This window comes from Camelus bactrianus, chromosome 10 (assembly GCF_048773025.1).
Source record: "Camelus bactrianus isolate YW-2024 breed Bactrian camel chromosome 10, ASM4877302v1, whole genome shotgun sequence".
NCBI classification, from domain to species: domain Eukaryota; kingdom Metazoa; phylum Chordata; class Mammalia; order Artiodactyla; family Camelidae; genus Camelus; species Camelus bactrianus.
The window spans coordinates 50,882,323-50,896,174 of record NC_133548.1 but is presented as its reverse complement, the minus strand read 5'-3'; the positions used below and the strand labels follow the sequence as shown (position 1 = coordinate 50,896,174).

Here is a 13,852-nt window from a genome sequence, read left to right as displayed (position 1 = left end):
ACATGGCAGACTGGTGGCTGGACAGGGTCTGGGACTTGAGGCCCCTGACCCAGGTCATCTCTGCTGCTCTCTGCTCAGAGGGGATCAGGTGGACTGTAATGCAAAGGGGCACAAGAGGAGGGAGGGCCATCTTTCTGGGGCCTGTCCCTACCCCTTCCTCCCGCCTGGTACCTCAAAGCCACTAGGCGCCTGGCCCTCCTGGCCTGGCAGGCCACTCGAAGTCCCCAGGAAGCCAAACATCTTGTCCACCATGTCTGAGTGATTGACAGGCTCGTGGCGGGCCCTCTCCATCTGCTCCAGGAGCTCCTTCTTGCGCCGAGCCTCCTCCTTCTCCTTCAGCTCCCGCTCTGCATCCTCACGAGCCAGCTGGGCCAGACGCTCCTGCGAGGTGGGGGTGATACAGCCTCAGGGAGCCAGCCCTCCTTGGGGAGCCCAAGGAGCCCCTGTAGCACCCAGGCCTGAGTCCCGACCTCCTGACCGCTGGTAAGGACTGAGACTCAGGCCTCTCCAGCCTGGGCCACGCCCCACTCAGCCCTCACAGCCCAGTGCAGACAGATGCCCAGCGCTGAGCCACAGAGAGGGCTCATGATAATCCCAGACAGTAATGCCACCTGTCCTCAGGGCTCAGCTGAGACCAGCTCCTCCAGGAAGCCTGCTTACACCTCCCCAGCTGAGGTTCTGAGGGAACAAACCCAGAAATTCAGAGCCATTGGGTGAAGGCTCTAGACCAGCGCTGCCCAATAGAAATATAATGTAAGCCATGTATGTAGTGGCTACATTTAAAATACTTAAAAAAAAAAAAAAGGTGAAATCATTCATATAATTACTATTCAATGCTTTGCCCTTCCAAGTGCTCAGTAGCCACGCGTGGCTAGGGGCTCCCACCCCGGCTCAGGTTTTATCCGGTGTTATCTCCCAGCTGAGGGCTTGGACCCGCTCAGCCAGTGTGGGGTGAGAGCTGCTGGCCCAGTGAATGGATGTTGAAGGGACCAGGACATCCCCAGCTCACCTGATGTTTGCGTTCGGCCTCCTCCTTGGCCTTCTTGGCGCTCATCTCCTTCCGGAGTTTCTCCTCCTCCGCCAGCCGCATTTTCTCAGCCTCCAGGCGCCGCAGGTACTGGGGGGGTAGGGGGCATGGTGGGTACTGAACTGTGTGTGGCTGTCACAGTGCTTCCCACCAGCTGGACCCCACCCCAAACTGGCTGAGTTATGGGACTGTAAGCGACTTTGACAAATAATTTGCAGAGAGGGAAACTGAGGCATGTGAGAAATTCTCTAGATCACATAGCAGGTTGGGGGCACCACTGATCCCAAAGCCAAAACAGGTTCGCCTTGGCCTCCCGAAGATCCACAGAAAGGACTGGGCCCCCACCCTGCCTTTGGCTGGGAGAAGGGAAATGAGGGGTCCAGTTTCATGCATTCCTCAGAGGAGGCAGAGCCCTACAGACATCCCCCAGTAGGCTCAGGTCACACTTGGGGGCAATTTGTCTGCCTGAGGTGGAGGCACACCCTTGGAGGACACACCCATCATGGGGCTCAGAGCCGCAGGTGCTGTTGGACCCGGACCCGGATCCTCACCTCGGCCCTGAGGCGCCGATGCAGCCTGCGGGCGATCATGCCCCGGGCGTAGGCCTGCACGGTGATCACGGCCCAGAGGCGGTGGCGGAAGGCCTTGCGCACCAGGTAGGCGCGGCAGCGGGCCTGGAACTCGATGATGCGCCGGCGGGCCAGGCGGTACTGCTGGTGCAGCTTCCGGGCGCGGTGCAGAGCCTGCAGCCTCAGGAAGCCCAGCCGCATCTGCAAGGACAGCCACCAGCTCAGAGCCGCCGTCCAGATTTCAGACCAACCCTGCCCGCAGGAGGTTGCTGCCCTGGGCTCCACTCTCCAACATGCGTGCCCCAGAGGCACTGCTGTCTCCTCTCAAACCAAAGTTCCACAGAGAGTGGCCTTGGCCCCCCGAGGGCCCCCCATCCTCAGACCAGGGGCCGGCCTCCTTCTGGTTCACCTCCCCAGCACCAGGTCCAGCTGCGGCCTGTTGCTTCATTGAGCTCCACGTGACACACCCACTCCTGGCCTCCTCTGAGGTCTCTAATGACCCGGGTGCTCACAACCCACCAAAACATTCCAGAAGAAAAGCACAAACACTGCTGACCAGATGGGGAGAGCCACAAAAACCAGACTTGGACTTTGGGCTGGAGGAACAGCAGGGGCTGGCGGCAGTGGCAGGAGGCCAACCACCCCTGCGAACAGGTAAGTTCTGCTGCCATGGCAATGGGGCCAGGGTCAAAGGCCTCATGGGGCAACACGCAGCCCCCTGGGGAGGCTCACCAGCCCATAGTTCCTCCTGCAGTTGTGGCCCCGCCAGTGCCTCTGGATCAGCGTGGCAGCGTTCTTCAGCTTCAGGAAGTTGGACCTGAAACAACAGCATGATGTAGGAGAAGCTCAGAGCAGAGAATCAGTGCCAGGGCACATGTGGGGTTTGGAATCAGGAGACCAGGGCTGAGTCTCAGCCCTGTGTCTCCTTGGCCCCAGGACCTTGGGCAAAGGCATATAACCTCTGTGTGCCTTGGCTTCCTCATCTGCAAAATGGGCAGAATAATACCTGCCCTGCCTGCCTCACAGGCTTGTCACATAAGGTGGACACTCAGAAAGTTATTCATAAATAAATGTATGAGCAAAATAATATAAAGACTAAATGCTTTGGACACTGTAAATACCACTTGTTAGTGACTGTTTAATTCCCTCATTTTATAGGTGAGGAAATTGAGACTCGATGAGGTTGGGGCTAGAACCGTGGGCTTCTGACCAACTCTGAGTGAGAACCACACTGTTCCCCTGCACACACGAGGCAGCTTCTACAGGATGACAGTCACCTTTGAGCCAATGGAGGATAAGAAACCACACATCAAACAGCAGGTGTCTCCTGAACGTAAAAATATAAAGGGAGGAGTGAAGGATGGCTGTATCAGTACAGGTGAGCCAGCGAGCCAATGCCTGGAAGCACACACAAACAAGGGCACAGCCACGGGAGGTGATGGACAGTCAGACAGATGCATGGAGGGACAGGTGGATGGACAAAGGATGGCTGGACAAATGGACAGCCAGATGGATCTACGGAGAGAGAGAGAGTGTGACCAGATGAACTGCAAAACGAGCAAGTTACAGGATTTTTGTGGAGCCTGAATCACATTCGAGTCAGCCCTGCCCATCTGTAAATTGTCACAACTGTACACAGGACCCTTACATGGAATATGGGACACACTTCGGTGGGGCACAGACGGGGCTGTGTAAATCATGTGTCTGAGTGTTTGTCCATGTTTGCATGATCATGTGTGCATGTTATGCATGAATGTGTGTCGGTGTGTGCACATGGGTGTTTATTCCCAAAGTTCACGTGTGGGCTGAAGAGGGGTGGAGCGGGTCCAGGCACAAACCTGTCTTTGAACCCCCGGATGACCTTCTGGAGGAGGATGACTCTGTCGGTGATGGCCTTGTCCCGTTCCACCTCCAGCAGCATGTCGTGGTGGTCCTGGGGGACAGAGATCCTGAGTGGCGCCCCCACCAATCTCTCCAGTCCCGGGGCTGAGGCTGCCCCAGGTGGACCTCTCTTCCTTCACTCAGAGCCCAGGCCTAGGCTTGCTTCAGCCCCAAAGGCTCCCAGCCCTGCTCTGGCCCCATGCGGCGGCCTCCCACAGCCACGGGCACAGACAGGTACAGCTGAGGCCGCTTCCCAGGGGCCTGTGTGGGACAAATGGGGCAGGAGGGGCCTAATGTGACGGGATGGAGTCGGGGGCCCAATATGCACACACACTGCCTTCATCCCTCCAGCCATCTGTGCCCAAGCCCCAGGCATCTTCTAGATGTATCTGGCACACCAGCCCCTGACCTGGGCCAGGCCACCAGCATTTCTCTCCAGGACCTTAGAAGTAGCCTCCTAATCAGTCTCCTGGCTTCTGTCACTTCCGCTCTGACCCTCCCTCAAGGAGGGAACTTACAGTGATACCTCAAGGCTCCTGGGGCCAAGCCTGGTCTCCTCCCCTGGCACCCGGGTCCTCCATCATCAGGCCCTGCCCACTTCTCCAGCCCTCTCTCCTCATCCCCAAGCCCCCAGCCCTCACTCCAGTTGGACAAAACTTCATGGTTCATTCAGTACAGGAATCGAATGTCTCCATGTGCCAGCCCTGTGCTAGGTGCTGGGATGGGGCCGCAGTGAACCAGGCCAACCTGGGTCTGGTGGGGAAGCCACCTCCATCGGATAATCACAGACCGCATCACATGGGGCCAGGGCCCAGCACAGAGGGGCTGCTCAGCCAAGGCTTTCTGAATGAATGAACAGAGGAATGGATGAATAAATGAATGGGAAATTCATTTGGCTGGAAACCATTGCCCATTTCTGAACAGCCCTGAGAGGTGAGGATGGGGAGGATGGTGACAATGATGGTCCTCAGAGGTCTCTGGCACCGGGTGCCTTCCCTCCCTTACTCACAGGGGCTGGACATCAGAAGCACAGGCTGGAAGGCCTGCTCTCTACTCCAGGTCAGTGCCTGACCTTGGGCCACTCACTTCTGCACACTGAGCCTCTGAAATGGGCATAATAATTCTACCTCAGAGGCCTGCTGTGACAACTAAATGAGATGATGGACAAAAAGCCCCCATTGGGGCCTGGCGTACAGAACACGCTTTCCTGGCTGCAGTTGTGACATGCACAGGCAGGGGACAGTTGGCACATTTTTCCAATGAGGAAATGAAGGCTCAGGGAGATGAAGGCATTGGCCCACAGCCCATCAGCCACGGAGCAATCAGACTGGATTCCAGGGCTCCCTCCAGCTCCAGCTCAGGGCTGGCTGCCCTCTTTCCTCTCCCCAGCTGTCCTGAGCTGCCCAGGACCCACCCCATGCCTGAGGAAGGGACAACCAGAAATCTAGAACAGCAGAAATGGAAATGGGGAAGCCAGAGCTCGCACCATCCCTGCTATAGCTCCTGCCTCCACCAACTCCCCAGCAAGCTCTGTCCCAAGGCCAGGATGCCCGCAGCCCAGCTTCCTGCTCCCAGCCCTGCCCCCTCCCCAACTGCCTAGCTCCCAAAGTCCTTCCCAGGCTGTGGTAGGAGCCAGAAAGACCGAGGTGCCTGCTCAGGGAGCTCGGGAACAGGCCCAGGGGCAGTACACAGCAAGGAGGGCGGCACAAGGCCAACCACAGCCCAGGATGAACCCCGCCTGGCAGGAAACCACAGGAAGGAAACTAAGATACACTCAAGGGCACCCCTGCCCCCACCATCTGCACCACTACAAGCACATCCCAATTTACAGATGGGGAAGTGAGGGTCAGACAGGGTAGGTGGCCCGCCCAAATTTCCAGGGCAGACAACCACAGGAGCAGGACTGATCCAGCCTCCCTGGTGAGCCCACCTCTGGCCTTTGGCTTTCTCACCCACCGTCAGTGCTTCGGCCCCACCCCCACATCATAGACACTCTCAAAAACCAATTGCCCCTCCACCACCCAGGAGGCCTTATTACCCACACCCGCTCCTCCCGGCGCCAGCTGCATGGCAGGAGGATGGCAGAGGCCCAGCACTGACCCTACTCGGTGCTGTATCCCCTCAACAGCGGCCCCCGAGGACCTGTTCCCACCGTGACAGGGAGCTCACAGTGCACCCCCCAACCCCGAGGCAACCAGAGTCAGAGGCCATGCTCACCTTCAGAAAAATTTTGGTTCTGCCAATCTGCCAGTCATCGTGGGTGCCCAGAACAGTCTCAGCCATGCGCTGACATGTCCCCCGGAGGTCATTCTGGGGGATGCCCAAGAGAATGGGTGGCCCCGTCAATGGAAGGCCACCTGGTGTCCCTCCCAAGGCAGGGCTCTTGCTTCAGCTCTGCTCCTGACTCTGTGTGGCCCCAGCCAGGTCCTGCCTCCTCTGACACTCATTCTTCTCCTTAGCTTGGCCGGATGATTGTAAAACCTTCTGCTACAGCTAACAGCTTGGCAGCTTGGCAGCCCTGGTCTCGTCCGTGACACCACACGTGTGAAGCCCACGCCAGCCTGGCATGGCAATGGAAGTTCTCAGATGCACTCCCCTGCCTGACCCCCAATTTTTCTAGCCACACCTAAGGTGGCCGAGCTGATGTCACACCTAGCGCACTGCTCTGATGAGAAAACTGGGGCCTCGGCCCAGCCCAGAGCTGGGACCCTGCCTCCTGCTGCCTATGGCCCCAGCCCTATACCTGCTTGTAGGCTGGCTTCACGCCGGGCAGCAGCACTCGGTAGCGCTCCACGAACTCCACGAAGCTGTAGCGGATGGGGTAGCCGGCTCGGCGGATTCGGATGGTCTCCATCATCCCTGAGTACCGCAGCTGGCGCACACACAGGTGCCGGTCGAACAGCTGCCAGGCAAGGAGCCAAGGGCGTCAGTGCAGGAGGCTCCTGCTGGGAGGCCAGCCCTGCTCTGTATTTTCCCAGCCCCAAAGGCCCAGAGAGGCAGAACCACACAGCAAATGAGGTGCAAAGGCAGGAATGGACCTGGATCAGCAGTCCAAACCCACACAGCAGCACGGAATGAGACCCTCTGTGCTGACGGCACAGAGAAGAGACGGCTTAATTCCCTTTGGGACACCTCGAGGAGGCTTCGTCAAGGAGGTGGTCTTTGCTCTAAGCCTGACGGGGGAGACAGGGCACTGGGAGGGCATGCATGTGCAAAGGTAAGGAGGCCCGCACGCACAGGACATGTTAGGGGACTTTATGGGGACTGAGAAGGCTCATGCACGTCAAGATAATGATTATGCAGGTGGTGGGTGCCTTGTACGACCCCAGGGAGCACCCTTCATATTACAGCCATCTTAGATTTGTAGGTATTCGGACAACTTTCTGGCTGCTGACAGTAGTGTCTTCCTTAAGAAAGAGATACATTTTTCTAACTGTCACAGTCATTTTTGTGATGGCAGCAGGGTTGGTGGAGGGGCTGTGAAGGGCCTCAGAGGCAGCAGTGAGTGACCAGATCAGATTTGCATCTGAGACCCACGTCTCTCACTGCGGTGGAGAGAGGACTAGAGAAAGGAGACTACGGCAGGGAGGCAGGTGATCTGAGGGAGGTCCTGCAGCCACGGTCCAAGCCACATGCTGAGGCCTGGGCCCAAAGAAGGTTCTGGAGGCATCGGAGAGCAGGAGAGATGGTGCCCAACTGCAGGGCCCCGGCCTCAGCCCCCTGCACCTCCCACTTCAGAAGCAGAGCTTGCTGGAGCCCTCTGTGACTCATGCCCCTGCAGACCTGGTCCTGAGCCCCAGGGATACTGGCCAGCTCGTTCTAGGGAACGTTTCCAGGCAGGGGACGGGGGCAGGAGGCAGGGCCAGCACGCGGAAGGCTGGCTTCCGCCACCTGTTTCCTCTCCCTACAGGCACTTTCCCTGGCCCAGCACTGGCCTCCGGCCTTCTGCCCCTCCCCAGACCCTCAGGCCCCAACTTTCCCACCCTCCCCTCCTGTCTCTGGGAAGAGCCTTGTGGTAAACAACACCTCCTAGAGCTGTGGAGGGACAGGGCTCCTAGCCTAGGCTCCCAGCTCTGCCGCCTCAGGCCCCTGACCCTCCCTGAGCCTCCGGTGCTACATCTCAAATACGGGGCCATAATGGTCCCTCCCTCACAGCCTGTTAGGAAGTTTGAATGGGGCTGTGGAGAGACAATCTATTCTGTGCCAAGCACACAGAAAGGACTCAAAAGATACTATTCAGAGAAGTAAAAAATGAGAATGTTCCCAACCAGTCAGAGGAATCTGGGAAAGCTTCAAGGAGGAGGTGGTAGTTGTCTAGATCACAGAAGAGGGGGCTTTCAAAATCGGGGCCACAACAAGAACCCCAACTGCCATTTACCAAGCACCTCCTAGGTGCCAGGTAGTCTGCACGCATTATTGCACGGAATATCCGACCAGGTGGGTCTCATCAGGCCCATTTCCAGCTGTGAGGAAACTGAGGCCTGAGAGGATGAAGTGACCCGTCTACAGCCACCCAGCTTGAAAGTGGGAGAGTCTGGATTTGAACCTGCATCAGACCTGCTAAGAGTCCAGGCTTTTTGCAGGGTACCTGTTGCTTCCAGTAAATAGAGACTTTGTTCTGTAAGGAACAGGGGCCCTGCAACTCCCCAGAGAGGACAAAGTCTCACAGGGCCCGGCCCACCCTGCCCCCATCCTCGACCAGGCCCCTTTCACCCACCAGGCTGGTCCCCGCTGCCTCCCCCTTCCCCAGCGTCCCCCATCCCGCAGCCGGGTGGCTCACCATGGGCTTCTTGAACTCATTGGGCTTGATGCAGCGCACGAAGAAGGGCTGACAGGCACCCAGCGTGCGCATCAGCAGCTCCAGCGACCGCTTGAACTGGCTGCTGAGTGTGGGTGAGCGCTTCCTGGTCTCGGAGCCCTGGGGGGACGGACCACAGTGATGGGAGGGGCTGACCCACGCCCCTCCAGCCCTCCAGAAGGGAAGCAGGAGGGAGGTCAGCGGGTCAGGGCCTGCGGGACAGCCGCCCAGGGAAGCAGGCTGGCCAGGCGCGTGAGGTTTCCTGTGACCCTCCTGGTCTGGACTGGAGCTTGGACCCCAAATGCACCTCCATCTCGGGATCCTCCCTGATCCGGGGCCCAGGAGCCCTGCACCGGGAGTGGGGAGCCCTGGGTTCCCACGCTGGTGTGCTGGGTACTCTGGGTAAGGCGCAGCCCCTCTCTGAGTCTCCATCCTCCCTTTCTGGTATAAATGAGTAGCCAGACTCAGTCCCCTCAGGACAACAGGGTCGTCTCTAGGAGACGGGTTAGACAGACCTAAGTGCACACTCTAGGCCACCACCTCCTAGCTGGTCACTCAAAAGCCCTGAGCCTCAGTTTCCTAAATGGGAATAGTGCCATCTATCTAGCTGACCGCGCTGTGGGAGTCTGTCTCAGTAAACAGCAAACCCTGAGGGCGGGGGTGCTGCCCGCACCCTCTGCCCTCCCTGTGGGATTAGCCGGTCAGCAGCAGCCCCAGATAAACCTCCTAAGAAGGCACACAGCTGGCCTCCGGCCGCCCCAAGGGCCCCATGCACCACCAGCCGCTCTCTGGGTGAGCTGGCCGGCAAGCCCCCACACCTCTCTGCCCTATTGGGGTCCCCCTCTCAGGATACTGTGAAATGAGGTGAGGGTGCTGGGGGAGCACCTGAGAAGCAAACAAACGGGGAGCAGAATATCTCAGACAGATACTGAGAAAGTGGACACAGAAATCAGACTGGATTCCAAAGCATCTTGATGTTCCTATTTTCCTGGCAATTTCTTTTGGATGAGAATTTTTTATTAGTGAATTTGATTATTATCATAAAATTTTATATTTTAAAGAAGCCATCATTCTATCTGATATCCTGTAGCATCAAAAACCAGGGCTGCAGATGCATGTGTGAGGTGTGTGGGGAGAGGCAAAGGCATTTAACCCATTCTAAAGTTAGACCGGACGCCCCCGGAATGAAATGAAACTTGCCAAGAAACGGCAAATGCTTTCTAATCTGAAATTTGCCATGCTTTCCATTTTAGTTTTATCTGAAATATAGTCTAGGATTTTGCCAAGAGAAGCTGGGGAGTATTTGCACTGGGATAGGGTGCATGTCAGGTCTGTGGCCCCCACTGTTGCCCCAGAACCTGATCCAGCAGCAGCACTGGGTGACCCCCAACTTGGAGAGGGAGCTGTCCAGGTTGGGATGTACACAGCCTGCATGAGAGGCCTTGCCAGGACCACGTGTGTGCACACACAACACATATACACAGACACACATCGCACATATATACACACACAACACATAAATGTACACACATATAGACACAGCACACACATACACATACAGCATATACACAAACACACACACAACACACACAGCACACCCTCACACACAGTACATATACACAGCACACAAAGCATGCACACATGCATGACACAAACACACACACACACACACAACACACATCCTTCTTTGGTTCTGATCATCACACTGGAAACTATGCCTTTCTGTCTGTCTCCCCTGCTGGCTGTGAGCCCCATGAGGACAGGCGGCACACCCTGTTTACTGCTGTGCCCCAGGCCTGCCACAGCAGCAATCGACACTTCGCTGAGATAAACAACAAGTTCATACTGTACAGCATAGGGAACTGTATTCAGTATCTTGTAGTAACTTGTGGTAAAAAAGAAATTGAAAATGAATATATGTGAGACTGACAAGGGCTCAATTTCCAGAATATATAAATAGCTCATACAACTAAATAAGAAAAAAACAAACAACCCAATCCAAAAAATGGGCAGAAGACCTAAACAAGCAATTCTCCAATGAAGACATACGAATGGCCAATAGGCACAACATGAAAAAATGCTCACTCACTAATTATCAAAGAGATGAAAATCAAAACAACAATGAGGTATCACCTCACACCAGCCAGAATGGCCATCATTCAAAAGTCTACAAACGATAAATGCTGGAGAGGCTGGGGAGGAAAGGCAACCATCCTACACTGCTGGTGGGAATGCAGTTTGGTGCAGCCATTATGGAAAACAGTATGGAGATTCCTCAAAAGACTAAAAATAGACTTAACATATGACCCAGCAATCCCACTCCTGGGCATATATCCAGAGGGAACCTTAATTCTAAAAAGATACATGCACCCCAGGGTTCACAGCAGCACTGTTTACAATAGCCAAGACATGGAAACAACCTAAATGTCCATCAACAGATGACTGGATAAAGAAGCTGTGGTATAGTTATACAATGGAACACTACACAGCCATAAAAAAGAATAAAATAATGCCATTTGCAGCAACATAGATGGAGCTGGAGAATGTCATTCTAAGTGAAATAAGCCAGAAAGAGAAAGAGAAATACCATATGATATCACTTATATGTGGAATCCAAAAAAAAAAAGAGACAAATGAACTTATTTAAAAACAGAACCAGACTCACAGATATAGAAAACAAACTTACGGTTACCAGGGTGGGAACGGGGTGGGAAGGGATACATTGAGAGTTCAAGATTTGCAGATACTAATTAACACAAATAAAATAGATAAACAAGTTCATACTGCATAGCACAGGGAACTATATTCAACATCTTGTAGTAGCTTACAGTGAAAAAGAGTATGAAAATGAATATACGTATGTTCCTACATGACTGAAGAATTGTGCTGTACACCAGAAATTGACACAACGCTGTAAACTGACTATACTTCAATAAAAACATACATATACAAACAAGAACACTTTGTTGAACTGAAGTGGTACTGAATGGGCTCCCAGAAATTGTCCACCTTCCAATTGCTTAGGCCAAAGATCTAGGAACAATCCCCAACTCCTCTTCTCTCATATCCAATATGTCAGCAAATTTTATTGGCTCTACCTCCAAAATGGACCAAGAATCTGACCCCTTCTCACCACTTCCTCCACTGTCAGCCTGGTCCAAGCTGCCTGCAAAGCTCTCTCATTATTGCAGCCTCCAAGTTGGTCTCCCTGCTTCTGTCCCCAACACTCCATTATCAACACAGCAGCCTGAGTGAGTCTGTTAAAACACAAATCCAGGCATGTCTCCCTCACTCAAAACCCTCAATGGCTCCCCAGTTCACTCAGCATGAACACCAAGGTCCTTGTAAGACCTTGGTAGGGGGAGGGTATAGCTCAGTGGTAGAGCACATGCTTAGCAGGCATGAGGTCCTGGGTTCAATCTCCACTACTTCCAGTAATAACAACAACAAAAGAGAACAACCAACAATGTCCCACAGGAACTGGTCCCAGTTACCTCCAGTCTCTCCACCGCCTTGCCCACTCCCTTCCAGCCACTCCTGCCTCTGTGTTCTTCCTACAATGCACCAGGCAGGTTGGGGTTAAAAGCACCTCAGGGCTTTGCACTTGCTGTTCCCTCTCCCTGCAATGCTTTTCCTCCAAAATGCACATGGCTGACTTATTCACATCCTTCCAAAGCTCTCAGTAAGGACTTTCCTGATCCCCTATTCAAACTGCAAAGCCCCACCACTGGCATTCCTCCCTGCCGTATTTTTCTCCATCTCATATGTCACCATCTGATGTATTACATTTATTACTTACTGGTTTTCTTGTTAACTATTTCCCCCTTCTGCTAGAATGTAAGTTCCAGGAGGACAAAGTTTTGTTTCTGTTTTGTTCACTATCATGTTCCCAGGACACAGGACAAGGTCTGGCATATAATGAGCACTCAGTACGTATCTGACTGAAGGAAGTGATGAGTGAATGGGGGCTATGAGCCCAGGGTCCGCTCTCACTTCCCTGACCATCTGGTTTCTGATTTGGCTTTATTTCATTGAGGGGAAATGTGATATTTTCTAACCTTTGTTGTTTTCTGGGATAATCTGCAGATGTTTAGGGATGGGGTAAAGGTGGAAGTGAGAAGTCGAATAACCCCATGGAGGGGATGTGAGGGGCAGGCACCTGAGCGTGACGTGAATGGGGCTGGGAAGTCCTTGGCAGAAGAAGCCACCTGCATAGTGAACAAGTGTCCTGTGGACCGAGGGCCCCGGGGACACGTGACTGGGGTTGGTGTTCCATGTCCCGGGAGAACCGTCATGCTCATGGCTCAGCTGACCCCTCCAGCACAATGGTGGGGGTGGCGGTGCTGCCCGGTGCGCCCCGAGGAAGCAGGCACGAGAGGCAAAGGATGGAAATTTAGGGCGGGGACCTGCACGGGACGCAAGTTCAGATCACCGGAAGGACGTGGGCTTCTGCTCTCAGGACAGCACTGCAGCTTATATACAGTCATGGAAGAAACTGTGACTTCAAACTGCGCACTTCACGTTGATTTCCAAGTTCCTTTGACAGAGCTATCACATATCCAGTAGTTAAAAAGCGTTTTTGTTTTTTTTTTCTTTCCTAGAGGCATGGCCAAGACAGCACAGCATGGTGAAAAGGAGTGGGGACTTGAAAGCCTTTTAGCCCTCACTTGTATGTGACCTTGGCCCAGTCCCTGCACCTCCCAGAGACAGACCAGGATCAAATTCCTGTGTCACAAGCTGTGTGACCTCAAGTAAGCACCCTGGCCTCTCTGGGCTCCAGCTTCTTTACCTATAAGGTGGGGGCAGTAGTAATTACTCACAGAGATGCCACAGGAGTGAATGAGGTGAGAAATGTAAGTGTATAGCTCACATCCTGGTCCAGAAGAGTAGAGGAAATCGTATCAAATCTGTCACTGCCTCTTTCTAAGTCTGTGCTCCAAAAACTCCCTTAGGAGCTGGCCATTTCTGGAGACCCCAGGGTCTTACACTTGAACCTCTCCACTGTTCCTCAGGAAGTGGGTTCTATTCCCAGGGTCCAGGGAAGGAGGTTTAGAACAGGAAACTTCATGGAGAGGTCCCCACATGCCTCCAGGGGCTTGGGAAAGATGGGGAAATTAGGAGAATATAGGTTTGATGGTCTTCTGGGACAGCCCAAGACCAGGAGGAAGGGGTGGGCCTGGCAGAGCCAGGCTGGGGTCTTACAGGAGGACAGGAAGAGTGCGCGAGAGCCCAGAGCCACTCCTGTTTCACCAGGGCTGTGACCTGCATGCAATTTGTGGGCTTCGGGCTGTGGCTTCCGATGCCTGGGGCCCCTCTCTGCTGGTGGCCCTGCATTCATCCCACCAGCTGGCTGGCCACCGTGTCGGCCTGGGGCTGACCCACGGGCAGAGGACAGAGGCCTCCATCCAGACACACACTCCCTGCTCCTGACAGCTGGGTACCCTGCTCTGCTGCTTTGGCTTTTGTCAACTGTTCCAGAACTCTAGGAGGCAATGGGCAGCAGGGGAATGCCAGGCATGCAGGAAGGAAGAGGGACTCAGCATTAAGACCGAATGTCAGGGGACGTCAGTGTTAGAC

The 13,852-nt window shown here is 54.5% G+C and overlaps 1 protein-coding gene across 15 annotated transcripts in view; it reads right to left on the bottom strand.

The window, feature by feature from the left end:
- The window catches only part of MYO7A (myosin VIIA), a 91,920-nt gene that overhangs the window by 40,688 nt on the left and 37,380 nt on the right, over window positions 1-13,852 (bottom strand). For all 15 annotated transcript variants that reach the window (XR_012509755.1, XM_074372712.1, XM_074372710.1 and 12 more), the window contains 8 exons: window positions 8,258-8,395; window positions 6,221-6,379; window positions 5,695-5,787; window positions 3,435-3,529; window positions 2,329-2,413; window positions 1,579-1,797; window positions 1,010-1,117; window positions 172-381 (listed from right to left, as the gene is read on the bottom strand). Coding sequence is in view for 14 of the 15 variants with exons in the window: in XM_074372712.1 (XP_074228813.1) it covers window positions 172-381; window positions 1,010-1,117; window positions 1,579-1,797; window positions 2,329-2,413; window positions 3,435-3,529; window positions 5,695-5,787; window positions 6,221-6,379; window positions 8,258-8,395 (1,107 nt within the window). In the remaining variant the exon portion in view is untranslated. The remainder of the gene's footprint in view (window positions 1-171; window positions 382-1,009; window positions 1,118-1,578; window positions 1,798-2,328; window positions 2,414-3,434; window positions 3,530-5,694; window positions 5,788-6,220; window positions 6,380-8,257; window positions 8,396-13,852) is intronic.